The sequence below is a fragment of the Sporobolomyces salmoneus genome, assembly GCF_050403485.1.
Source record: "Sporobolomyces salmoneus JCM6883 DNA, S_salmoneus_JCM6883_v1_ctg31, whole genome shotgun sequence".
NCBI lineage: Eukaryota > Fungi > Basidiomycota > Microbotryomycetes > Sporidiobolales > Sporidiobolaceae > Sporobolomyces > Sporobolomyces salmoneus.
The window spans coordinates 29,714-54,097 of record NW_027481132.1 but is presented as its reverse complement, the minus strand read 5'-3'; the positions used below and the strand labels follow the sequence as shown (position 1 = coordinate 54,097).

Genomic DNA, 24,384 nt, shown 5'->3' with positions numbered 1-24,384 from the left:
TTCGATTCGACCTTGATACTACTCTAGACCTACACCCTCGATCGACCAGGCCATCGAGTCGAGGAGGAATCGCTATCAGAGATCAAGATTTGGTCGACTCGCTCTGCACTCTCGCAACGATATGACGGTTCCGAACTATGCTGCTCGTGGCAAGACTATACAGCACGCCTCGCTTGGCTCCCCTTCGATCTCCGAATCGTTGACCCTTTCCCCTCTTCAATCGACTTCAACGTCTCAACTCTCTTCGCCTCAGCCCTTCTCGACATGCGCGAGGGTAAAAGATGTGACGTATGCTGATATGTTGGTGTGCGAGTCGCGTGATGTAACAAGTATGTGATGCTGTTCCGATCTTCGCTCCCGTCTTCCTTCGCTTCGCTGATCATTCGTTTGAGTCGCTCCTCCGACTAGGCAAGCCAAGCCAAAACGTCTGCCGACGCAAAAGCAAGGGAGAGGTGGAAGACTATCCTGACGAGCAATCGAGCTTCACCACGAGGTGAGTGGTGTGCGAGGATTTCGCGTCGCTGTCATTTACGCCGAGTCTCTCTCGATCCTCGACTTGGGCTGATGCAACGCTTTGCCGTCTCGTCATTCAGGCAGACTTGAATCCACCTTCCTGCGCGCCGTTCTACAAGGTTGAGACGGCGACGCCTCGACTTCATGGGTCAACAGCATTCCTTCGTCTCAGTTCCGTTTACGACGTAGGCTTGCGACCGGTCAGATGACAGGACGGTCCGCGAGTGCGAGCGGGTATGTGAGACGCTGAGGACTGTAAGAAGCTGCCTCGGAAAGGGTTGTCACTTGTAAGATCCCGTTTTTTCGATCCCACTTCCGCACAGAATGAACGTCAGCGTTGCCGCACGGTTCCCGTCCTTTCTTCCATTCACTGGTCACTGATCGCGTCTCTCGAGTCGCTCAGCTCTCGTCTCCTCTACATCTCCCATCATTCCGCTCTTCTCGTCTGTCACCATTGGCATTCGATCACAACAACAACAGTTCCGGCAACTCCGATGAGCACTTCACTCCCGAATCTCGTGAGCCACCTCGGAGCAATACAGAGGAAGATTCCAGTTCGAGAGCGAGGTGCCCGCGACGATCTTGGCGCACTGTGGAAGTACTTGGAGTCCATTTGGAACAACAGCAAACTCACGGGGACGTTCCGATGGGCCATCATCTCGAAGCTAGCAAGTATCCTTGACCTATCTGGCAGCGCCGTCACTGCCGCCGAGATCGTGAGTTTCCACTCGAGCAGTTTTTGCACGCGCGCTGACTATGCTTTCTTTTGAACAGCCGTCTATCTACGACTTGGTCGGATTGAGGGACGAACCGTGGGCAGTCGAAGCTTGGCCAGTCAAGGTTGATCGCGATCTCCTCGATCAGGCTTTCGATACTCCAGTTAGGAGGACTCAGCCGACAACGTCCTGTCCCCGCCTCAGGGCGGAAGTTAAGCAGAGCAGCTTCTACCTGGAACTCTGGGAAACGTGCCCTCCATGGGTGCAGGTAGAGTGTATAGGGTACACACTGGCCGCAATCGCCAACGTGCTCGCGGTCAAGGAAAACCCGAGAGCGGATCGAGCGATTAGCAGCAATCAACGCTTTCTGCAGATCCAAGCCGCATGCGTATGTCCTCTCTTTGACGGTCTAGATAGATGGCGGTTGCTGACTTTGAACACAGCCAACATTGGAGAACTATCTCAAAATCGTCAACGAGGAAAATCCAGTTTCGTTTCGCCAAGCTATCGCAAGGTCGAGTCCGATCGCTTCTCCGTCTGCGCACATGGTATGTCTCGATCTGTCCATCAGACGTGACGGTCAGAATCTGACATCCTTTCTACTTGATCTCACGAAGCCGACTTCAAGTTATCCATTCGCATCGGATTTTCGCCCATTCTTCCATACCACCCCTCAATACTTCCAGAGTTCCTCTGACTCTCATCACTCAGATCCCAGCCGATTCGAACATCCCACTTCTCGCCATGATGACCGGACCCAACCGCGTCAAAGATCTCGATCTCCTCGTCGAACGCCGCCTCCTCACCCTCGTCGCAATCGATCTCCTTTCGAAGCGTCACCTCGTTCATCCGCCGAGCAACAGGTCCGGGTGGTCGAGCCGTCTACTTTGAATCGAGATTCCCCTTCGGCGCACGTTTCCGCTGATCAAAACTCGCCTGACTGGGATAGGTGGGTCAACTGTGACTGAAGTTAGCGGCGCTAGGATTGGCTGGTGGACCCTTCCCGTAGCTCTGTCCCAGGCCCTTACTAGCCGCGTCACTCTCTGTATTCCCGAACACCATCCCTCTTTCTCGATTGGCGAGTGTCAACATTTTTTTGCTTTATTGACTTCATTCTCTCACTTGTTCTGAGATTCTACTCTGTTTTACCCATTTCCTTCCTTTCCCGCTCCAGTCTCGCCGTCCTCATTTCTCCGAGAGCTTTCTTCCCACTCAAGACGACGACTCCCGAAAGGAGAGCGAAATAAGGTAGAGTCGGGATCAAACGTAATTTGACCCAATACGTGACGAAGAGAGCTTCAAACGAGACGAGGGAGACGAGGAGAATCGATTGAGAGAGTGTAGGGGATCGGAGGGAAAGGGAAGGTCGTAGATAGGAGAGCTGATTCGACGACCAACGTGATTAGCTTTCAGCGGGAAAATTTGAGAACCGACGAGACTCACGACGGAAAGCAACACGACCCAAGGAGCCAATACCATTCCGAGACCCAACGCACTAACGACAGTTCCAACTCGCTTCTCTGCCGGTCTAAACGTCCAATCGATTCGAGGTTGTTGCGAATATTTCTCAACTTCCCAATGAGCGGGAAGATCCTCATTTGGAGGGTAAGGGAATGGGAGCGCGAGAGACTCGGAGAGTTGGAATGTGCCGAGAGGGATGGAAAGACCTTTGTATTTAGCCGAACCGAGGAGGAGAGTGAGGGAAATGGGAGATTTCGAAAGGGAAAGGAGAGAAGTCGGAGCTCTCGCGAGATCCTGATCGCGCGTCTCGAACTGTCAGCACCCTCGTCCCAGTTGTGTGTAAGGGATCGAACTCAACTAGTTCCCATCTCGCTTTCCCGTTGTTCCTCACTTTGACTACCGCAGCGAATTGTTTCCCGTATTCTCGCTTCTCTCGCTCATCTACCGGCTGCCATGACACGATCGCTTGTTGAGGTTGTACTGGTTGACTCGTTTCTCCATCTGTCACTTGGAACGAGAGCTTGATCGTGTCTGTTGATGATAAAACAACTTCTCGTAGAGGAGGGCTCGGAGTCGAGTCGGATGAGAACCTACGCAATCCAGAGAGTCAGCAAGGTATATCCACCGTACGGGACAGATCTAGTGGCTCACGTTGAGGTGTGGGAAGCAGAAGATGCCACGGAATCGATGATGGAGAGCTTCCCTTGTGAGACGCTGAAGCTACCTGCTGCTGCTACTAGTTGAGCACATGCAGCGGCTGATAGATAGAATAACGGTCGAAGCATCGGGTCGCAGTGGTGGAAAGTGGAGCGAGAGTTTGGCTGGCAATTTCGCTCGAGCTCTTCGCAACGTCGACCACATCTTTTCAGCTTCTCCAACAATCAAATCAGCACTCGAGGTCCGGCGCGCCCGTCGAGAGCTAGAGTCGTTAGCGTACTGCAAAACTGAACTGATAATTTCGTCAAATTCTCTTCTTCGCAGCCGATGCGACGAGTCTATCTATCTACAGTTCCCTCTCGACGAACGACTGAATCACACCCTCCACCGTGACGGGATACTCGATCAACTCAACGTCCTCATTATCCCCAATCACCCTCGTATTGGGTTGAACGAAAATCTTCCTCGGCAACTTCTTAGCTGTCCATCGTCCGAAAGCATCGTCAACGACCCCATCCAATTAATCAGAAGATCAGAGACTCACACAAAACGAGAGGCCTCAATTCCTCGACCCATTCATTCGTAGGTTTCGTCAACTTGTCAAAGAACTCTTCCGCACCCTTTCGATCTCCCGTCGATTTACGAGTTTGGATCTCCAACAATAGTTTACCCATGACTTCCTTTGATCGAGAGAGACATGCCTGTCGATCGACTCGAGCGTAGGCGTCGACGAGAGAACCGTCTTTCTCGTCGCGGACGAATTCGATAGAGGCGATTTTGTTGTCGATCAACCAGTTGGTGACTGCGAGACGGATACATCGTCAGCTCAACCTCGTGGGCGAGACACCGAAGGTTTGGGCTCACTTCCTAAACGAGCCTGCGACATCGAGCATTGATCGTCAGTACATACGGAAACAGCTTCGGATAGACAGAGTTCAATGAGCTCACCCTCATATGAGCTTGTTCAGTAACTCCCTTTACCGGATCGTAAAACTCCAAAGCCCTAACTCCAGCTCGAACCATAACGAGGAAACTCCAATAAGTGCAATCGTCCTTTTCCTCTTGCGTGTTGTAGCCAAAGATCTCGAGGATTTCAGGGTTGCTCGCGAGGTACATCGCGACGGCCTCGGCACGACATTCTTCCATCGAGGAAGAGATCGGGCCCATTCGAGATCCGTAGGTTTCGCCTGCGAGACGACATTTGAGAGAAGGAAGTGAGATGCTTACGGTCAGATGAGCCGGGGAGCGAAAGAAAAGGGGTAGAGAACGTACCAAATTTGTACCAACTGTCGACAGGCTTGCCAGTAAGGGGGTTGATGATCTTTTTGGGATCAAAGGGTAGAGTGCCGTCTTGATTTTCTTGGAGTAATCGACCAGTTCCGTGACCCAACAACCTGTGACAAGGGAGCGCGTAGAGATTAGCTTGTATGCAGACGCGGGTATAAGTTGAAGTCTTACTCGTGATTTGCGACTTGAACGGAGAAAACTCGATCAGACCAGTAGTTGTGAGCTTCCATCTCGTCAGGGTGGATGAAGGGAACCGCTTCGTTGGGAGCCTTTGCTGAGAGGATGTTGGATAAAGACAAGTTCTTGAAACCGTATTGTTCCCTGATGTCGTGGTCTGTGAGTAGGCAAAAGCGAAGTTAGTTTCTGAGCAGGAAACGAGCAATAAGATGGTAAATAGTACAATTTCCTAAGTTAATTCCGGACGGGATACCGCTAGTAGCGAAGGAGAGGATCTCCAGGGCTGTAAAGTCAGGTCGCTTGAACTCCGAGGCTAAAAATACGGAAAAAAGAGATGTTAGCGATGGTTTACCACCACAACGGGGCGACATACCTTCAAAGTCCTTCCCCCATGGTAGATCCTTGATCAGTTGATCAGCACGGTCGACGAGCGTACCGAACTAAGGTGAAAACACGAGGATGAGCGACAATTCGAAGTCAGCGGGAAAAAAGCTTACCTTCTTCGATTCCTCTTTGTTCACAATCGCGCAGAACCCTTCCCACTCTGCCCTGGACCCTGAAGGATCTACGTAGTCCTCGATGAAGCCAATGTAATTCTCGACGACGGGCCCGACATCTTTCACCCACTTCGCAGTTCCTTCTTTGTGAGCATCAACGCTACCGGTCTTGAAGGATCGCTGATAATCGGTCAACATGGCTTGTTTGTTCGAGTCGGCGGCAAACTTCTTCGCTTGTTCGAGAGCTTTGTTGACGTTTTCGAGACAAGCCGAATAATCTCCGTATTTTAACTCGACTTCGATCCCATCCTTGTCCGACCTGATTGAGGAAGATGTTCCTTGCTTGTCGACTGAAGCGATCAAGAGAGTGAAGAATTTGTCCGAGTTCTTGGTGAGCCTTGTGTTCAGAGTTGAGACTCCTTTCGAAGTGCAGAGCTCTTGAACGGCTTCGATTTCCGCTTTCGTAGGTTTGAGTTCTCCAGGATAGTAGGAAGAGACGTGACCGTCTGCGGGGAAACCGATTGAAAGAGATTCGGCGGGAGTAAGGAAGTAGATAGTCGAAGAGAGGGAATCAAAAAGAGGGAGGGCGGTCGAAGCTCGAGGAGAGGCGGCGACGATGGATCGGAAAGCTGATTCGGATGAACGAGGGATGAATTTGGTCGCTCCGAAGGATTTCATGTTGGACAAGTTTGACAAAACCTGTCAAAACTCGATAATCAGCGACGTTCTCCCATCGAAATCTGCGAGACGTACTTGAGCACAGTAAGCGAGAGTGCCTTCCCAATCCTCTTGAGTGACTCCAGACTTTGACTTGAGTTGTCCAAAGTCTCCGAGCTTGTTAGGAGCTTGATCTGAAGCGCCAAAGGTAGAAATGATTAAATCGCATAGCTGTTCCGCCGTATCGGTCGTTTGCCTCATGATAATTCTCCCTCCTGACCAACACGCTTTGCTGATGTAGTGAGAGTACAACTCTGTGAGTCCGTGCGAGGGAGAGTCAGCTCGTTCGAGCCAACCCCCACTTTGTGAGCTGCCGGCTGATATGGGACTCACTCTCTTCCTTAGTGAGGTTGCTGAAGCTATCCTTGATCTGTAAGCTGCAAACGGGAGGAGCCTTGTCGGCGAGGTAGCGTTGATCCGCTTGCGAAACCATGTTGGAGGAAGATCGGTTGGGAGAGGTCGAAGGTGAGCGGGTGCGAAGTCGGGTAGTAGAGCCGATAGCTGATCCGAGTCTCTTGCTCAAGCTAGAGAGCATTCACGAGAGATAGCGGAGGTCAAAACGAGAGAACCTCGCGGACGATTTCCATTTCTCCCCTTCTACTCCTTCCAACACCACGCGATTTCAGCTCGGCTCGACCATCATGATCCGCGTGGTTTGCTTGCGACCCCGGCTGCTTCAAATTTCGACCGCACCGCTTGGACGGCGACACCTTTCGAATCTCTCTCCGCCGCGATTGACGTCCCTCTCGACCCAGCAAGACATGGAACAAGCACGTGAATGGATAGGAGAGTTCTCTCAGCTGTCTGCCGCAAGCTGGCCTAAACGTGAGCGCTTTCTCGTCAGACTTCTAACTTCGCTCGCATCGCTCAACTTTCCAAAATCTCGCTCCTTTCCCTCCCGAGCGTAGATCTATACGAGACATCGTTCGCACGCTCAAGTGGACCAGGAGGCCAACACGTCAACCGCACTTTATCGAAAGCGATCCTCCGATTTCCTCTTCCCTCTTCCACTTTCCTCCCGCCGTTCCTCCTCCCAAATCTCTACCGATCTCCTCACTACTCTCAGTCTCCACCTTCACTCCTCATCTCGAGCTCGACGAGTCGCTCGCAGTCACAGAACCTTGAGGAATGTTTCAAGAAATGCAAGGAAACGATTTTGAGCGCGGCGAAGAAGGATCTCGTGGGAGAGACGAGTGACGAACAGAAGAAGAAAGTGAAAGGGTTGGTCAAGAAGGAGAAGGCAAAGGTAGAGAAGATCAAGAAGTCGAGGAAGGATGTCAAGAGCTCGAGGGGAAAGGTCAAAGGATGGGAATGAGCTCGTTTAGTCGTGGGACATTGAGCCGAGATTCCCGGAAGAGGGGTCTGCTCAAGGATAGAGCTGTTGCTCTACGGGTCGACACAGCGCTGCTCTCGCAGTCGGGGGTATTGTCCCGACGCGCAGGCTCGATCAAAGCCAATTAATTCCGTTGAAAGGTCCCCAAGAAGGCCTTCTATCGATTCGTCAACCTCGTCAGGACAGCGCCGACTCGGCGAATCGACTGTTAGGAAGCCGCAGAGGCTTTATGTCTTTCGAAGAGGACGAGGAGGAGGAACTATCTACGACGAATCTCGCGACCCTTCGAAACCATTCTTTCCCGCCCCGCTATTCGCAGTCTCTGTCTGCGCAATTAACTCAACGTTGTCTGTACTGGATACAAACTCTTCTATTCCTGACCTGGGAGAACGGATCGAGCTCAGAGAGCGTGGAAGAGAGTACCGGAACTTTGTCAATCTGTACCGAGCTTGTCACGGCAGATTCCGCCGCACTTCCGAACGAGATTGTAATTGATCTCGAGCTGCGATCGAATGCGTAGTACACGCAATCGATTCGGCTGCGAAAACGGAAGAGCTCCACACCGAAGAAAGTTTCATCTCTTTTCACCTCTCACTCTTCGACTCATCACCCAGAGACCTCGACCTCCTTCGGCATCGGTCATGAAGTCGACTCTCGCCCTGCTCGTAGCAGCACTGGCGGTCAATGCAGCCCCGCAACGCCGTACCTTTCAAGATTCTTCCCCTCAACAGCAAGTCCTCCAGGATCTCTCGACCGAGGACTTCCAACACGTCCAGGATGCCTTGAAGGACTCTCTTGAACAGTTCGCCAACCGACGACCCGGTCCTGCAGTCGAGGTCACGAAGGAGAGCTTTTCGATCCCAAACCCTTTCCCCGGTCATCACTCGGATTCGACTCTCGATTTCAGCCACTTGACGATTTTGGAGATTGTCAACGCTTCGTTGGGACACCACCACCACGGACACCACGAGGAGGGCAAGATCGCACCGACCGTGATTGACGAAAAGGATCCAGCTCATCTTCCTCTCCATCGACTCGCTTGGCTCGTAAACTTCTCGTCCGAAACTCAGGAGTACCTCAGAGGCGATGGTAAGCTATCCGCCGTAGCTTCTCACGGAACAATGCTGACGACTGTTTCACGGATCGAATAGATATCACTTTACTCGCCCCTGACGATCAAGCTTTAACTCCTCCTCACCGTCGAGGGGGACAAGGAGACCACGACCATCCTCACCACTTCGTCAATGGACCCCATGACTCTCTCGATCTCGACAAGTCTCACGTTCCCCATCCTTTCCACTCGAAAGAGTTTTCCCCTGAACACCTTCACGAGCTAGCCTCATCCTCGGAGGGCGACGATGATGACAAGGAAAAGGAGAGGAAGCGGGAGATATTCAGGAAGATCATCTCTTACGTAGGCAAATGTGAGCTCTCTCGCTGTGTCGTGTCCTGACAGCTCCCGCTGAAACGTCGATTCCCTTCCTCGTCCGTGCAGATCACGTCATCCCCGGACGTCGACAGCCTCATGATCTCGCCGAAGTCTCGACGGTCGCCACTCTCCTCGAGGACAGTCGACTCCGGGTCAGTCCCGGATTCGATTGGCGACCTCTCCCTCACCCGACGCTCAAATTCAACTACTACGTTTCGAAACGAGGTCCCACCATCATCGCGAAGAACGGAATCATTCATCTCGTTTCAGGACCTCTCGCTCCTCCGTTTGGGCCTCTGAATGAACTCTTCTTATTCCCCAAATTCTTCTCGTCCTTGACTTCCGATATTCAGAAGGTTGGACTCGATGAAGATCTTCTCCCTCACCACGACGCCAGTCTCGAGGATGATGACCAAGAGGAGGTCTCGACCATCTCCGAACAGCTAGTCGAGGAACTGGTCAAGGAGAATGGAGTTAAGGAGTATACCCTCTTCGCTCCTTCCAACTTTGCCTATGCTCGAGTTCCGTGAGTCTCACTTCCCTCTTGCCCTTGCACACGTTGGAGTCTCGCTGATTTCGTTTGCTCCTGCATAGCACTGGCCTCCAAGTCGCCCTTCATTTCCCGTTCCCCTTCGCAAAGAAAGTCCTCAAGTATATCATCGCGGGTCACGTCGTTCCCGACATTGTCTTCTTCTCCGACTTCCTCAAGAACGACACTTCCTCTTCAACCATCTCGAAGTTCCAGGTCTCGCACGAGGAGGACGTTTCGGTTCCCTTCGAATGGCTCGAAGAAGATGCGAGAATCGCGCGTGTTCTCCCCATTGCAGAAGAGATCGAAAAGAGGGAATGGAAGATGCCCACTTTCCCTCGTCGTGGTCGACCGGCAACTCCCCCTCCTCCTCCTTCGCCTCCTCACAAGGGACCTCGTGGACGTCCCCCGTTCCCTCTTCCTCCTCGTGAAGATCACCCCCGAGAGCACCCTCACGCGAACGTCACGCACTACGAACTTCCGACTCTCCTCACCGCGCAAAACCCGAACGCAACCCTCAAAGTTGCCGTTGTTGCTTACCGTCTCGGACCTGGCGACAAAGGACCGATCAAGAGGAGCGTAGTAGTCTTCCCTCACCGACCTGAACACCACCGCCCGCACGAGGACAAATTCGACGCTTCGATGTGTCCTCGTCAAGATCCGTTCAGTCCTATCAAAGCTGTGTTTGCTGATTTCCCTGCTCGTGCCGGAGCGATTCACGTGAGTCCATCCTACCCTCTGTATGCTTCTCGAAAGATTTCGTACTGACAACTCTTCCCTGGGGTCTCAGGTCTTGCCTCGTTTGATTCCTCCCCCTCCCCCTCCTCACCACGACGAAGACGGCGACAAGTCGGAATCTCTCTTCGGGATGAGCAACCGCGATGCAAAGAAGCTTCGAAAGGCTTTAGCTCGTCTCTTCTAGATCAAGCTCAAATCCCCTCGTTAGCTCAGTCTCCTACTGTCGCCTCTGTTTCGGAACTGTCTCGCCTGTCATCAACTTTCATTGTATCTACTTTTCTTTGCTCTACCCGCTGCTCGAAATATGAATAGTTTTGTCTCCTTTGACTTCGATCAATAACCGGCTCAACAATGCGCGCGGGACTCTCTTGATCGTGCTTCGCGTTCGCTACTGAGAGGACAGGCGAGTGAAGATACACTGATAGAAATGACAACACGCTAGGAGAGCAAACAAACGCATACTGAGCTCGATTGCTCGCTCGGGTCAAGCCAATTCAACCCATTGACCTTGTTCATCTCTCCTCCTTGCCTCCCTGTCAATCTCTTTCCTCCTCTCTCGTCTCACTCCATTCACGCGCTGTCCTCCTACTTCTCCCTCAGTTTCACTTTCACTCTCGTGGGTCTCGCCAAACTCTTCTTCCTCCGTCTCAACATCGTCACCTATCCCTGCCTCATCCCTGTACGGGTCATCGTCATTCGATTCTTCACCCTCAATCAATCCAGCTCTTTCCTCCTTCCGGTCAAAGCTTTCCTCGCCCTCCCGAATACGATCACTACTTCTCCTTCCCTTCGTCCCTCCACCCATGTTTCCGATCACTTCTCTCACTCTACTCCCCGCTTCCGAGATCGCATTCGTCGAGATATTCAAGCGATCTAGGAAAGGATCCGAACCCCGTCTCGAAGTTGTTAAATTCGCTGGTCCCATCGAGGAGGAGTGTGGTGCTGATTTTCGTCGATTCGGGTGAGAAGGAGGTGGAAGTGGATCAAGAGGTTTCTCTGACGAGGAAGAGGGAGACGGGAAAGGTAAAACGATTGAACCGCTTGAAAACCCTGCGAATCTGCTCGAAATCGTTCGGTGTTGCTGTGTAGTGCTCGCCGAGGAGGATGAAGAGGAAGCGATCGGTGCGTATGTATAGCTTGTCTTCGCTGGGGATGCTGGACTCGAAGCGGCAGAGTTACTCCGACTGCGAGTTTTCGATCCTCCTCCTCCTGCGGCGAGGTGAAGATTCAAGCCATCTTCAGGTCCTATATGGGCGTTCGTTGACGAGCTCTTCGATAGGATGGGTTTCGCATTCTTCGGAGGAGGCACCGGTGGTGGAGGACGACTCGCTTTGACGGTCGAAGCTCGACTCAACTGCGAGGAAGGTAAAGGTTGTATAGTCGAAGAAGGGTGATGAAGCGAAACAGAGCGACGGAAGGGAAGAGGAGGGGCAGAAGATTGAGATGTGGGAGCGTCGGCGAGGATCGTAGATTGAGAGGAGGTTGGAGTTGAAGCGCTGACGCTTCGTTGGGTTTTCGTCGTTGCAGCGTTGGACGATCGACGGGGAGGAGGGAGACTCGGTCGACGAGGTGGTATTTCTGTATTCGAGGACAAGGGAACGGTATCGGTTGGAGTAGGTGGGCTAGCGAGAGGGAAAGCAGAGGGTGAGGATGTTTTGTTCGAGATCAAAGGCTTGCATTGAGGCGGATGCGACTGGGACGAAGTAGGCGAGGTGAAGCTCGAAGGCGGAGTAATCAAACGGCTTCTTCGAGAAGCCCACTCCTTTGACAGGAATGGGTTGTTGTTGGTTGTCGTTGTCGAGGAAGGAGAAGCGAGAGGAGGTCGAGAGAGCGCGACGGGCTCGGTCTGGATGAAGAGGTGGTCACGAGTGAGATGCGCGTTACTGTGAGAGTGTGCGACGAGCCGGAGTAGAGCCAAGAGAGTCTGAAGAGGATCGAGAGGCGACGAAGCAGGAACGTTGCGAAAAAGTGAGAAGAACTGTACACGTCGCAGAGATTCGTCAGCTGTTGCCTTCTCCGCAAGCCGTATGTATCCACTTGGGCAGTTCAATGCTTCCTTCTAGCTACCCAAATGCAGTGTCCGAAAGGGAGAGCGGTCTCTACCCCACAACCCGAAGACTACTGCTTGACAGCTCTCCTAGTCCAGTAGAAGCATAGACACGTACCTCTGCTTCCCTTTTATGCGCTTTGTCATCGTCCAGCCAAGTCACAAGATAATCCCACGCGTCCTTCACCTGAGAAGAGGCAGATCTTGATGCCTTCAAGGAGAATTCGCTAAAGATTGGCTCGTATGCTTCCCATTCTTGTGGTGATAAGGCCGAGGGATGAATTTGTGGAAGCCTCGAGCTCATACAGGACCGGAATCGTGAGTCAAGGAGGAGAACAAGGCGTTTAGAGATCAAAACAGAAACTCGCGAAAAGTTTCGCTTCTTGCTTCCCGATCATTCACTCCAACCTGAGCATCATGCCAGCTCTACCACCACCTAATACGGCTCATTCGATTCCAACCGCGTTTCGAGTCGCAACTTCCTCGACTCCCCGAACCTCGAACGCCGAAGAAGAACTGCTCTACCAAGCCTTCCAGTCTCAAGCAGCATCTCGAGCGATCTCTACCGCATCTACTAGTTCACTCAAGATCAAACTCGAATGGATCGAGAAACTTTCGGTCCCGGGAGTTCCACTTTCGACTCTCAAGGCCTCTCTGGATCACCTCGATTCGACTTCCTGGCAAGATCTAATAGCTGAACGACACATGGAAGGACTATGTCCCTACCCGACTTGCTCGAAGAAAGCCTCGACGCCATACGGAGTCGACGAAGGAGAAGAAGGAGCCGTCGAAAGGAAATTCAAGTTGCATGGAGGAGCTCTGTACGACGCTGGACCGAGGACAGTCAAGGGAAAAGACAAGGGACCTTATTGTAGCGTACAATGTCGAGCTAGGAGTGAATGGGTCAAAGGAGTGCTCGGGAAAGAAGGGAGACGGGATTTACTCGAAGAGGTTGAGAAGAGGAGGGAAAAGGTGAAAGAAACGACGGAGGAACTCGTCAGGGAACAAGAGAAAGAACAAGGGAAGCAAGGAGAGAAGGAAACGTTCAAGAACGATTTACTCTCGAGTTTGACGATTCACGAAAAACCGACGACCACTTCTTCGACGAATCCTCCAGTCGCACCTTCTCTCGATCAAGCTTCTATCGATTTCGAGCGACCAAACTCGGACCCTGCTCCACGATCATCTTCCTCTCGATTCCCTCTCGACCCATCTTCTTCATCCTCCTCTTTCGCCCTTTCAAACACTTCTTCCGCTCTCTTACCGTTCACCACGACTTCCCTCGGTCGTACCATCCTCTCTTCATCCCGTCGTCCACCGACCTCTCTCCCCGTTCCAGCTTCCCGTCAACCTCGAGCGGGAATCAATGGTCTACCTCCCGTCAAATTCTTGTCCGAACCTCGAATGATCGATGAAAAGGGCCGGGAGATCGAATGGGCAGATACTGAGAATGATGGATTGGAAGGAGAGGAAGCTGAATTAAGGAGAGGAATGTTGGATGAAGCGTTGGAAGTGAGGAGAATGGTTGAAAAGGGAGAACTTTGAGGGAACGCCGATCAGGGGATGCATACGGACTTAAGACCCGGGTCAACAGACGAACTCTCGAGGTGCGCTCACGATAATCGTCAACGTTGTCTTAACCAAGGGATCCGATTAGTCAAGTCTGGAGCAGGAGGACTCGATTCACGACAAACGTCCTGAACCCTCCTCACGACACACCGTGGGGATCGAATATGACCTCGCACATGAGCCCGATGCGTCTATTCACGAATCGCGTCGATGGTCGTAGCCGCACACGGACTGGAGGAGGACCCGCAGGAGAAGGAAGAGGATTCTCGGAGGAATCGATTCGAGGGAGAAGACAAGGGGGTCTCCCGCGATACACTACAGGCAGACTGGAGCAGCTGGATCTCGGTAAGAAAGGGTAGAAGGGATGGAGGAGAATTGCATGTTAGGCGCGCGAAGAGTGGAAATGAAAAGCTTTGCAGATCTCCAATTTCCGAAATTGATGTTATCGTGCGCCGCGATTCCTCTTGCTCTAGCTCTTCTGCAGCTGAGACAACTCTCTTTGCACTGCGGATCCGTCGGAAGAAAGCTTGGGAAATTCCGTCGTCATTGAACGAGTTGAACTAGCCGAACCTCTTCTTCTTCTTCTCACTTACTATCTCCCGACATCTCGACCTACCTCAAGTCGCACAAACCGTGTATGGCAACAGACCCAGCTACAACAGCCAGCAAATCGCCGCTCGAAGCGCTCAGAGATGAAGCGACGTCGGGATCTCGTTCAAGTAGATCCGCCTCAGTCACAAGCAACGCCTCAAGCTTCGATGGAGAGTGAGTCATATTTCTACAGCTTCAGCTACGGCTCACAACCTCGTAGCTCGTTCTGCAAGAAGTTGAAAACTGATGATGAAACCCTTCTCTCTCGAACCTCTCGTTCCTCTGGCAGGCCTGCGACGACTACTACGATTACAACAGTCAATCAGAAAGGTGGAACAGCAGTTTCAGAGACGTAAGCTCTCTCTAACTCCCGATTTCACTGAACCCCCACTTGACCTCTCTCTTTCCTCTCTCCAGGATAACACACGTAGGAGCAAACAAAGTCGCATCAGTCACAGACCCTTCTACCGGTACTCTCCTGCTCCAACCGATTCCAGCACGAGGTCGAGACCCGCACAAAATCAAAACTCGTCGAAGTCGGAAAACTATCTTCACTCCTCGCACCTCCCACTTCGATCGCGATAACCTCTCTTCCGCTCAAGATGTGTTTCGAGGGTTTTGGACCTTGTTCTGGATCGTGCTGGCGACGGCGGCGATTCGAACGGTCATGAGAAAGTTTGAGGAGAGTGGTGGGTTTTATACTTGGGATTTCGCGGAGTTGATTAGTGAGGATGCGATGAATTTGGCTATGAGTGATGCTATAATGGTGGGAAGTACGTTACTCTGCGTACCGTTCGTCAAAGTGAGCAATCTTTTCTCGTCGCTTCTTTCAACTCGAGCAGCAACTGATTCCCTTCGTCTTGAATTGCAGCTGATATTGTCGGGTTGGATCAGATATTACGGAGCAGGATTAATTCTTCAACATATCGGTCAAGCTGGATTCCTAGCTGTTGCCGTTCGATGGACTTTCCACCGGTGCGTCAATCAGTTTCGCAATCAATTCTCGATTCGTGACTGATTGCGTACCGATAGACAATGGCCCTGGGTTCAATCTGGATTCTTGACTCTACACACTCTCAGCATGCTGATGAAGGTTCACTCATACATTGCGACAAACGGAGAACTGTGAGTTCCAATCAGTCTCTCGGTTTGATCTGGTGCTGAACAATTCACTTCATTCAGATCGGAGCGACTGCTCGAGATGAAACGAAATGAAAAGAAGCTCGCAGAAGTGCTGGAGGCATCGAAGGGAGGTTGGGAAGCAGCAACAAAAGCAGCAAGAGAAAACTGGGAGAAATCATGTCGAGAGAACCCTCCTTCCGACTCAACAAGCACTACAACCTCTTCTCCCTCGAACCAATCGACTTCATCTCTCTCCTCTCCGGTGGTTGACGCTCCCCTAACCGAGAAAGACGTCTCGACACTCCGACATCGAACATCTCAAGCTCGACGACACGAACCTCTTTCAGAACCTCAACCAACTCGCAGCTCCAACGTACCCCGGGACGAGATCGAGACGCTCACTTGGCATCCCGAAGAAGAGATCAGTCATTTGGCGATCGCTATCGCGGAGGACAAAGAGCACTTGACGAGTAATGGGCCTCAACAAAACGTCTTCCCGAATAACGTTGGATTCCTGAATTTCATCGATTACTTATTGATTCCCACGCTCGTCTATGAGCTGGAGTATCCGAGAACGAAATCGTTAGTTCTCACTTTCCCTCTCTCTCTCTCCCTCCCGTCGCAACTGACTTTCTCTCCTATCGATAGCATTCGACCTCTCTACATCCTCGAAAAGACGGCAGCGATGTTCGGAACCTTCACTCTACTGGTGCTCATTGTCGAACACGGGATCTACCCCGTCATGCCCTATGCCGGCGAAAAGAGTTTCGTCGCGGCCGTCCTCGATTTAGCCGTACCGTTCACTTGTTGTTACCTTTTAATCTTTTTTATCATCTTCGAGTACGTCGAACTCTCTCTGAGTCTATCGAAATGTTCAAAGACTGAGAGAATTTCCTCGGTACAGGTGTATTTGTAACGTTTTCGCGGAGGCTACGAGCTTCAGCGACAGGGCGTTCTACTCTGATTGTAAGTCACTTCCTACTTTCTCCCGTCGATGTAGCTAAACCTCTGTGATTTCCGAATAGGGTGGAACAGTACGACCTTTGATGAATTTTCTCGAAAATGGAACGTCCCTGTACGTCTCGATGCACTGTCTCGCTCTCTGTCAATCTAGGCTGACGTTTCGGCGTGAGATAGGTACATACCTTTCTACTACGACACGTCTACTCTTCAACGATGACCGCGTATAAATTCTCAAAGTTTCAAGCTGCTTTCGTGACCTTCTTCTTATCTGCTTGCGTCGTGAGTCACCTTCCGTCGCACTCACAAGTTCGCGAGTGTGTGAAACTGAGTGCGTGGAGTTGTTGGCTACCTAGCACGAGCTCGTAATGGCAGTCGTAACGAAAAAGATTCGAATGTATCTGTTTGTGATGCAGGTGAGCTCTCTCCCCCTCCCCTCTCGCTTTGCGACCTCGTTTGTGCGAATCTGACGCGAATGTGGTTGAACAGATGGCTCAACTACCTCTGATCATGATTGGTCGAATCAAGCTTTTCAGAGATTACCCTGCGCTCGGAAACGTTAGTTTCCGCCTCCGCAACTGCTCGTCTCGTCTGCTATGAGCTGACATTGCTACTTGTGTTATTGATATCAGTTGTTCTTCTGGCTGGGACTGCTGAGCGGATTCCCGCTTCTCGCCGTCGGGTGAGTTCTCTTTCTTTCTTTGCGAAATCAATACACTCTGACTCTCTGGCTCACTCACTCTTCCTCCACCTGCGCAGATACATTCGATACTAAACGCGCTTGACCTAGGCTCAGGAATGGCGAGTAAGGATCGCACAATACACGATTTCCCGCAACTTGAAAAGATTTGTCTTATTTTACCTAATTCTTTCCGTGCCCTTTTCGTTTTTGCAAATCTTGTAACGATCTATATCAACGTCCTGTACTCACCGTAGCCCGTATCGAAGTTGAAACGAAAGTGTCTCTCATTTTCATCGCTCATCTCTCCAAAACTTTGCCCAGCTCTCCTCTCGCTACATCCAACTCTCGGCACCCACAGCGTCTATCACAGAAGACAGCTCAACCTTCAGCCCAGTGTAGCCCAGTCAAGTAGAACACAGAACTCGCCCTACTTTCCAACGTCACTTTTTCTGAATCTCCTTCAAGATGTCGGGAACGCTTGTTGATCGTATCAAAGCTATCGAGGATGAGTAAGTTGCCTCTCTGCTAGTCTGTGAAGCGCTCACAAGGTTCAGGGGAGCTAATCTGCGAGCTTGTGTGAATAGGATGGTAAGGGTTTAGAATCTCCCGCTCCCGAGTGAACGACCCGACTCGACGAGGTGAAGTGTACCGGGAGCTGCTTCAGAGAGCTCGAGGGCAAAGCAGAGAAGCTCAGGACGGGTGGAAGCGAAAGGACGGGGAGAAATCCTGAACGAGATCTCACGGCGAGGTCACATGCCAGAGCAACATCTAGTAACACGAAGGGATATGACTAGAGGGTTCTAGAGATTCACGGGCATGGCAGTCGAGCTCGAGAGCGAAACAGACTCGCAACTCCCGAAATTCATTCTTTCGAATACTTCTCGCTGACATCCACCCCTTCCCTCGATCCTATAGGCTAGGACTCAAAAGAACAAAGCCACTTCTCATCACTTGGGTGCGCCATCTCTTCCACGCACTCTTTCTCCCCTCCCACGCAGAAAACTGATCTTTGCCTTTTCTTTTCTCGACGATTAGGTGGATTGAAAGCCAAGCTCGCGAAACTCAAGCGAGAACTCTTGACTCCTACTTCGGGAGGAGGTGGAGGTGGAGGAGTTGGGTTCGATGTTGCTAGGACGGGTATCGCTTCAGTTGGATTCATGTGAGTTTTCACTCTGTTCCTCGTTGAATTTTCCCGAGCTGTGACGTGAGTTTTGGGACAAGGAGGAAGAGACTGATGCTCACTCTGAATGATGTAGTGGTTTCCCGTCAGTCGGTAAATCGAGTTTGATGAGTGGTTTGACTGGAACCGAGTCGGTTGCTGCAGCTTGTCAGTCTCATTCCTCTACTGTTTTCAACCAGTCGAGCTCGAACTGACCCAGCTCGCATTACTCAGACGAGTTCACGACCCTTACTACGTGAGTGACGTCGCAGGCGTGAGTCTGCATGACTTGCAATACTGATTTCCGGTGCGGTCTTGCAGTGTTCCCGGTACTTTGACGGTTCACGGCGCTCCCGTTCAGATTCTCGATCTTCCCGGAATTATCGAAGGAGCTAAAGATGGTAAAGGACGAGGTCGACAAGTCATTGCTGGTCAGTCTCGATCGATTTCCACTGTCTCGTGCAATCGATCCTCCAGACTGACTCGTTTTCCATATGACAGTCGCACGAACATGTAACCTAATCTTTATCGTACTCGACGTCCTAAAACCACTCGGCGACAAAGCGATCATCGAGAACGAACTAGAAGGCTTCGGAATCCGATTGAACAAGAAACCTCCTGCGATCTCGATCAAAAAGAAAGATAAAGGTGGTATCGCAATCACGAACACTCAACCAATGACGAAACTCGACGCCGATGAGATCAAGGCGGTGTTGCAGGAGTACAAGATGGCGAATTGTGACGTTCACATTCGATGCGATCCGAGTTTGGACGATTTTATCGATGTCGTCGAGGGAGGAAGGGTTTACATTCCGGCGGTTTACGTGTTGAACAAGATTGGTACGCTCTCACTCTGTTCGCATCGTTCGAGTCGAAACTGGAACTGATGGATGAGAGTTGGGTTTACAGATGCGATTTCAATCGAAGAACTCGATCTCCTATACCGTATTCCCAACTCTGTCCCCATTTCCGCAAAAGATTGGCTCAACATTGATGAGGTACGCCGTTTCTCTCGCTATCAGTCCTTCTTTCCGGGATTTCTCGACTGACCTTGCTCTCCCCCTTCAGATGATCGAGGTTCGACTTTTTTCCCTTGTTGACTCTCGCCCCCGAACTGTCACTAACGATGCTCCGACACATCGAATAGATGATGTGGGAGAAACTCGACCTTGTCCGAGTCTACACGAAACCGAAAGGTAAACAACCCGATTACACTGCACCGGTAGTCCTCAAACGAAACCATTGTACGGTTGACGATTTCTGTAACTCGATTCACAAGTACGTCTACTGTCCCCTCTTCTCGCTCTCGTGTGATGGGATACTGATGAAGATTGTGGGAGCACAGGGAAATCTCGAAACAACTCAAAGTATGCTCGAACTGTACCGGATCAGTGAATGCCAGCCGCTGATGCACTTTTGTTCTGGGGCATACAGTACGCGATGGTATGGGGATCTTCGGTCAAGCACTCGCGGGGACAGAAAGTTGGATTGACTCACGAGTTGGCGGATGAAGAGTGAATCTCCTCGACTTCTCTTCTTTCTCTCTCTCAAATTACTGATCTCGACTTGTTTTGCGCAATAGTGTCGTTTCGTTGGTGTACGTGGCATTATTGCTTCCTCTTCTCGTGACAATGCCGCTGACCTCTTTTCGTTTTCTCTCGACAGTAAAACCTAATCCTCTCGCTTATTTCGTACATTCTTCTCCGCAACTTTCGTCGTTTCTCGGCTCGGGCCTGCTCTCATTGACTTTCTGTAGATAACCCCGCAATGTAGCGCTTCCTTCGTCGAACCTATCTTTCGCACATCCGCATCGATCTTTGAGCCAAGTCGATTCTGATGTCTTCGATACATAAGTTCTATTCCTCGACTTTCTGTACAGAGCCCTCCCACACTCCATCCTCCTCCTTGAACCCAAATAACCTCTGCGCATTCCTCGTCGTCGTTTCTGCGACTTCCTCCACCCCAACTCCCTTCAATTTACTCACGACCCAAGCAACCAACCCCGTACTGATCGGTTCATTCCTTCCTTTCACTCCACACCCTTCCACAAACTTTTCCTTCTTGACCATCCTAACTTGATACACCTCCTTCAATTCCTCCAAAAGATCCGAAAGGAAAGGGTAAGAAGCATGGGAGGGACGGATTTCACACCAAGGACAATCCGATTCAATCATCAACCTCTCCAACGGTAACTCTTTCACGACGGATAGGTTCTCGGACGTTTTGAGGGAACAACCGTTGAGACCGATATAGATTTCTGGGCTTAGAGAGATCAAGTCGAGAGCTTCGGGAAGAGTACCAGTGAAGGAATGAACGACACCACGGATCGGAGAGGGAGAGGGGTGCGAACGGAGGAGACGGATGAAATCGAGGTGACAGTTGCGGGAATGGAGGAAGAGGGGGAGAGAGTGTTTCGTTGCGAGTGAGAGTTGGGGTGGGAAAGCTCTACATCACGTCGCGTTCTCATCGAAATCAGCTCCCTCCTACCTCTCAGGAGATCAAGATAAGACAAGGGACTTACTTGAGTTGTGCTTCCTTGGAGGAAAGGAACAATCGATCATAATCCAACCCACACTCCCCTACCGCCCTCACTTTTCCCCCTTCCTTTCCCTTGACAATCAATTCCTCCAATTTCTCGATATACCCCTCAATCCCACCGTGAGCGTAATCAACCATTTCGTTCGCACGACAAGGATGACATCCGACCGTACTGAACAAACCCTCGTGTTCATTCGCGAGCGAAAGAACTGAAGATGAGCCGGAGATACAATCCCCCGTTAAGAGTTGGATCCCTACGCCGGCGTGACGGGAACGAGAGAGGATAGAGGGGAAATCATCTGGACTGAAGTGAAGAGTGGTAAGCGAAGAGAGAGTCAGGGAGAGAGAAGGAAAAGACGAAACTGAGATTGTTTGCCGTGGTAATTGCCCCGGAAGACGGGATCTCCCAGGTTTGAACCGATATCTGGAGATCATTCGCGAGCTAGTCAGCGTGGGCATAGAGGGAGGGTTGGCTCGAGAGAGGGAGAGGCAAACCTATCAGTTTTGGAATCTTCTGCGCTGTTGTTGACATATTGCGATACGCCCTAAGGTTGATTGATAATCTGACGATCTTCTGAGCGAAAGAAGCCAGTCTCAAAAGTCGTCGCGAGTCGATGGTAAGCGAAAGAAGATGAAGCAAAAGTTCGATGACACTTTCCCCTCTCTCTCCTCTCTAATCCACCTTATATGATCCCCCATCGCTCGCAATCCTCCAATATCACCACAGAAACACCTAGAGAATCGATCCCTCAACGTCTCTCCCGTCTTCGATCGGAACAAACCTCTCGACCTCGATACAACTCCTCCTCATCTACCTCTCGAGCTTCAACGACTACAGCAGCATGGTTGCGACCGGTACAAGATCACGGGACTAACGGAGGAAGGAGGGAACGTAGTAGAGTTAGTGGACCTCCTCCACCGCCTTCTTGGAAGAATCTCGCCGGGGATCGTTCTCCCTCTCTGAGCGCTGTCCCTACGAAGCAGAGACAACGACGCCTTATCGAACGAAGGAAACTCGCGGAACCGCTAGTCGCCACCGCAGGGAGAACTCGAGAGGGAGGAAATGAAGGAGGAGGAGTCGATTCGTTATTCTTCATTTCGGGACAAACTCTCGCTCAAGACCTCTCAGTCGCGAATGATAGTTCATTGCTTCTAGAGTATGTTGGGTTTCTGCCGATGCACTTGAAGGTGAGGTTATTGGAGGAAGTGTTTGCGAATTGGAGGAATGAGGTTGGGTTGACGAACGAGGGGGCGAGGGAATTGTTGAGGATCGATACGGAAGAAGACGAGGAGGAGGAGGAGGAGGAAGACTGTCTCACTGAAAGCTACGCGACTAGGCAGCAAGGAGACGAAGATGAATGGGATCAAGTAGAAGAAGAAGAAACCGGAAACATCAGCTTATTCGATTCATTCTCGTCTCAAACTCGTCTCTCGGCTACCCTTACCTCCCTCAATTTGTCCTTCTCCCTCATCTCCCTGCCAACTCTGCATCAGATCCTCCTTCGTCCCGCTCCAGCTTCCTCGAGCTCAACCTCGACGAGCGTCAAGTTTCTCTCGAATTTCCCTCATCTTCAATCCCTCATCTTAGTCTCAACGAAACGTCTCCGACTACTGCACGATCAATTCTTCATCATCCTCTCCTCAATCCTATCTTTGCGCGAACTCTCTCTCGCTGGGAACTCGCTCACTATCGGTGAAGAGGAAGAAGAAGCGAATTGTTGTTCCCCTCGATTATTCATCCCTCGACTAGCATCCTCGACTCCTTTACTACGAACTTTGGATCTGAGCTACATAACTGGAGGAAGAGAAGATATCGATTTGAGGAGGGAAGTGAAGAGGGTTGATTGGGAGGTGAAATGGTTGGACCTTAAACTGCTTGGACTTCGATCAGACGACAATGAGGAGATCGTTCGGACCGAAGAAAAGAGTCGTCTTCCGAACGGGTTGACAGTGATAGAGGTGAGGGAGGAAACGGGGTCAGTGAGGAAAGAACGATTCAAAAAAGAATTGAGAGGTTTGGTAGCCGAGAAACGGAGGAGAGGGAAATGGATAGATGTCATCCTCTGAGCCTTTTGTTCACTCTCTCTCCGTTGTTGTTCCGTCTCTTCTGCATGGTAGACTCGCAGTTCTTGTTTGTCGTAATTTATCATTTTTTGCATTTCTTCCATCCATGAGTTCACCGTCTCCTCGACGAGGAACTCGAATGTGGACTCCTACTTCTCTCCCTCTTACTCCCTGCTCCATTATCCCATCTACTCCTCTTACTCGCTGTCCCACCATTTTTCTCTTTTTCCCTCTCGTCCCTTTCCCTATACCGACTTTGAATGTCTCCTCCTTTCGTTGTCGAATTCGAACTACTCGACGACGTGAAACCGATTGAACTTCTTCCAGAGGGTTGTCCAACCTGAGCTTGTTTCGCTTCACTCTTCAATTTCTGTAATTCAGCTACTCACCGCCTCTCTCTCTCTTCCATCAGCTCTTCCATTTTCTCTCCCATGTCCCACCCTTGGACAGTCACAGTGAAGGATGGAGAACTTACCGATCCTCTGAGCGTTCCCATCCCTCCCGACCTCTCTAGGACTCCAAACCCCCTTATCCCAACAATTCCCACTCTCATCCTTCAAATCCAAAAACTCTACGAGTTTCCCATAGATCCGAGGGTTTCGGAAAGCTTTCGATGCTGAGAGGGAATCGTTGAAATGTAGACCTCGGGATTGTCGAAGGGAATGGAAATTGGCGAGTTTAGCCTGGAAGAAACGAGCTTCATTAGTAGAGTACAGAAGGGAGGAGAGATGCGAAGGGGATACGTACCTCGACAGCGGGGTTACAAGGACCAGTCGCGATCGGAGGAATCCCAAATCTCGATAAACTGTTCAAATCCACCGCTGCTGGTCTCTCCTCCTCCATCCCATTCCTCTCTCCTTCATCGTCTCTTCTCATCGGACTTCTCGTTTCTCCTTCGTCCCGTCTCATCGAGCGTGGAGTCGATCGATTCGCGTCTCGTTCCTCTTCCTGTTCCTCTTGATCTCGTCTCTCGTCGTCTGCTCGATTCTGCGTACTTCTAGGCGTAGATGCCCTCGCGTGCGTCATAGGGGGACTCTTACTAACTCCTCCCTTTCTCGTTTGATTCCGACTCGTTGGAGTATTCGTGCGTGAATTGGTCGTTGAAAGGACGCCAGAGAGGAGTTTAGGGGAATTGTGTTTGGAGGAGGAAGTCGAAGTTGAGGAGGAAGGGGATTTCAGACGATTCACTGCTCATACCCACGTGTCAGTCTCGCTCGCTCACAGGAGCGGGGAAGGAGGGACAAGGGGACGTACGAACTGGAGGGATTGGATTCAGTGAATGATTCGACTAAAGGCTCTCAAGATACTTCTTTGAATCGAGTACAATCCCCTGACAGTAAAGGGTTTGTGATGGACTCACCTGTACTGCTGCTACTGGGGCTTTCGAGGTAGAGGCGATAGGAACGGGTAGAGATGTAGATGAATCATTGTCCGATTCTTCGTCGCTACCATACGAGGCGAGACCTGAGCACGAGAGAGAGTTAGCAATGTATGGGAGTTCGTTTGGGGGAGGGAGGAGCTCACTTTGCATGGTATCCGATGAGGTGAGGTTTGGAGAAGAGATGAACAAACTTTCCGAGACTCGAGAGATTCTGCTC

General features: G+C 51.1%; 11 protein-coding genes across 11 annotated transcripts; 6 read left to right on the top strand and 5 right to left on the bottom strand.

Moving 5' to 3' along the window:
- Nucleotides 1–2,364: 2,364 nt before the first annotated feature.
- On the bottom strand, nucleotides 2,365–3,475 carry JCM6883_001844 (uncharacterized protein; the record flags this gene model as incomplete). Its single annotated transcript, XM_076632854.1, has 4 exons — nucleotides 2,365–2,610; nucleotides 2,673–2,984; nucleotides 3,049–3,280; nucleotides 3,342–3,475. The coding sequence occupies 4 exons, from the start codon at nucleotides 3,473–3,475 to the stop codon at nucleotides 2,365–2,367; spliced, it is 924 nt and encodes a 307-aa protein (XP_076487111.1).
- A 218-nt stretch (nucleotides 3,476–3,693) lies between these two features.
- JCM6883_001843 (dipeptidyl-peptidase III) lies at nucleotides 3,694–6,560 on the bottom strand (the record flags this gene model as incomplete). The annotated part of the gene is made up of 11 exons (XM_076632853.1): nucleotides 3,694–3,827; nucleotides 3,892–4,149; nucleotides 4,212–4,224; nucleotides 4,296–4,534; nucleotides 4,620–4,741; nucleotides 4,806–4,968; nucleotides 5,035–5,124; nucleotides 5,185–5,251; nucleotides 5,309–6,007; nucleotides 6,062–6,279; nucleotides 6,359–6,560. The coding sequence occupies 11 exons, from the start codon at nucleotides 6,558–6,560 to the stop codon at nucleotides 3,694–3,696; spliced, it is 2,205 nt and encodes a 734-aa protein (XP_076487110.1).
- A 226-nt stretch (nucleotides 6,561–6,786) lies between these two features.
- On the top strand, nucleotides 6,787–7,340 carry PTH4 (Pth4p; the record flags this gene model as incomplete). Its single annotated transcript, XM_076632852.1, has 2 exons — nucleotides 6,787–6,850; nucleotides 6,934–7,340. The coding sequence occupies 2 exons, from the start codon at nucleotides 6,787–6,789 to the stop codon at nucleotides 7,338–7,340; spliced, it is 471 nt and encodes a 156-aa protein (XP_076487109.1).
- A 659-nt stretch (nucleotides 7,341–7,999) lies between these two features.
- JCM6883_001841 (uncharacterized protein) lies at nucleotides 8,000–10,238 on the top strand (the record flags this gene model as incomplete). Its single annotated transcript, XM_076632851.1, has 5 exons — nucleotides 8,000–8,447; nucleotides 8,510–8,782; nucleotides 8,854–9,313; nucleotides 9,382–10,036; nucleotides 10,107–10,238. The coding sequence occupies 5 exons, from the start codon at nucleotides 8,000–8,002 to the stop codon at nucleotides 10,236–10,238; spliced, it is 1,968 nt and encodes a 655-aa protein (XP_076487108.1).
- A 300-nt stretch (nucleotides 10,239–10,538) lies between these two features.
- JCM6883_001840 (uncharacterized protein) lies at nucleotides 10,539–12,405 on the bottom strand (the record flags this gene model as incomplete). The annotated part of the gene is made up of 2 exons (XM_076632850.1): nucleotides 10,539–11,900; nucleotides 12,220–12,405. The coding sequence occupies 2 exons, from the start codon at nucleotides 12,403–12,405 to the stop codon at nucleotides 10,539–10,541; spliced, it is 1,548 nt and encodes a 515-aa protein (XP_076487107.1).
- A 113-nt stretch (nucleotides 12,406–12,518) lies between these two features.
- On the top strand, nucleotides 12,519–13,646 carry JCM6883_001839 (Rtr1/RPAP2 family protein phosphatase; the record flags this gene model as incomplete). The annotated part of the gene is made up of 1 exon (XM_076632849.1): nucleotides 12,519–13,646. One exon carries the CDS (start codon nucleotides 12,519–12,521, stop codon nucleotides 13,644–13,646), a length of 1,128 nt encoding a protein of 375 aa, XP_076487106.1.
- Nucleotides 13,647–14,362: 716 nt separating this feature from the next.
- Nucleotides 14,363–17,118, top strand: JCM6883_001838 (uncharacterized protein; the record flags this gene model as incomplete). The annotated part of the gene is made up of 13 exons (XM_076632848.1): nucleotides 14,363–14,613; nucleotides 14,679–15,063; nucleotides 15,133–15,236; nucleotides 15,294–15,386; nucleotides 15,444–15,965; nucleotides 16,032–16,223; nucleotides 16,288–16,349; nucleotides 16,409–16,458; nucleotides 16,521–16,625; nucleotides 16,700–16,759; nucleotides 16,833–16,901; nucleotides 16,976–17,025; nucleotides 17,103–17,118. 13 exons carry the CDS (start codon nucleotides 14,363–14,365, stop codon nucleotides 17,116–17,118), a joined length of 1,959 nt encoding a protein of 652 aa, XP_076487105.1.
- Nucleotides 17,119–17,490: 372 nt separating this feature from the next.
- RBG1 (GTP-binding protein RBG1) lies at nucleotides 17,491–19,859 on the top strand (the record flags this gene model as incomplete). Its single annotated transcript, XM_076632847.1, has 15 exons — nucleotides 17,491–17,534; nucleotides 17,610–17,613; nucleotides 17,941–17,980; nucleotides 18,061–18,184; nucleotides 18,282–18,352; nucleotides 18,419–18,440; nucleotides 18,506–18,615; nucleotides 18,686–19,024; nucleotides 19,094–19,182; nucleotides 19,253–19,261; nucleotides 19,332–19,462; nucleotides 19,530–19,551; nucleotides 19,619–19,698; nucleotides 19,767–19,781; nucleotides 19,850–19,859. The coding sequence occupies 15 exons, from the start codon at nucleotides 17,491–17,493 to the stop codon at nucleotides 19,857–19,859; spliced, it is 1,110 nt and encodes a 369-aa protein (XP_076487104.1).
- A 181-nt stretch (nucleotides 19,860–20,040) lies between these two features.
- On the bottom strand, nucleotides 20,041–21,254 carry JCM6883_001836 (3'-5'-exodeoxyribonuclease; the record flags this gene model as incomplete). Its single annotated transcript, XM_076632846.1, has 4 exons — nucleotides 20,041–20,629; nucleotides 20,706–21,026; nucleotides 21,086–21,146; nucleotides 21,218–21,254. The coding sequence occupies 4 exons, from the start codon at nucleotides 21,252–21,254 to the stop codon at nucleotides 20,041–20,043; spliced, it is 1,008 nt and encodes a 335-aa protein (XP_076487103.1).
- Nucleotides 21,255–21,409: 155 nt separating this feature from the next.
- On the top strand, nucleotides 21,410–22,789 carry JCM6883_001835 (uncharacterized protein; the record flags this gene model as incomplete). The annotated part of the gene is made up of 1 exon (XM_076632845.1): nucleotides 21,410–22,789. The coding sequence occupies one exon, from the start codon at nucleotides 21,410–21,412 to the stop codon at nucleotides 22,787–22,789; it is 1,380 nt and encodes a 459-aa protein (XP_076487102.1).
- A 109-nt stretch (nucleotides 22,790–22,898) lies between these two features.
- Nucleotides 22,899–24,317, bottom strand: JCM6883_001834 (HCNGP domain-containing protein; the record flags this gene model as incomplete). Its single annotated transcript, XM_076632844.1, has 6 exons — nucleotides 22,899–23,167; nucleotides 23,262–23,469; nucleotides 23,534–23,973; nucleotides 24,041–24,074; nucleotides 24,147–24,250; nucleotides 24,311–24,317. The coding sequence occupies 6 exons, from the start codon at nucleotides 24,315–24,317 to the stop codon at nucleotides 22,899–22,901; spliced, it is 1,062 nt and encodes a 353-aa protein (XP_076487101.1).
- Nucleotides 24,318–24,384: the final 67 nt, after the last annotated feature.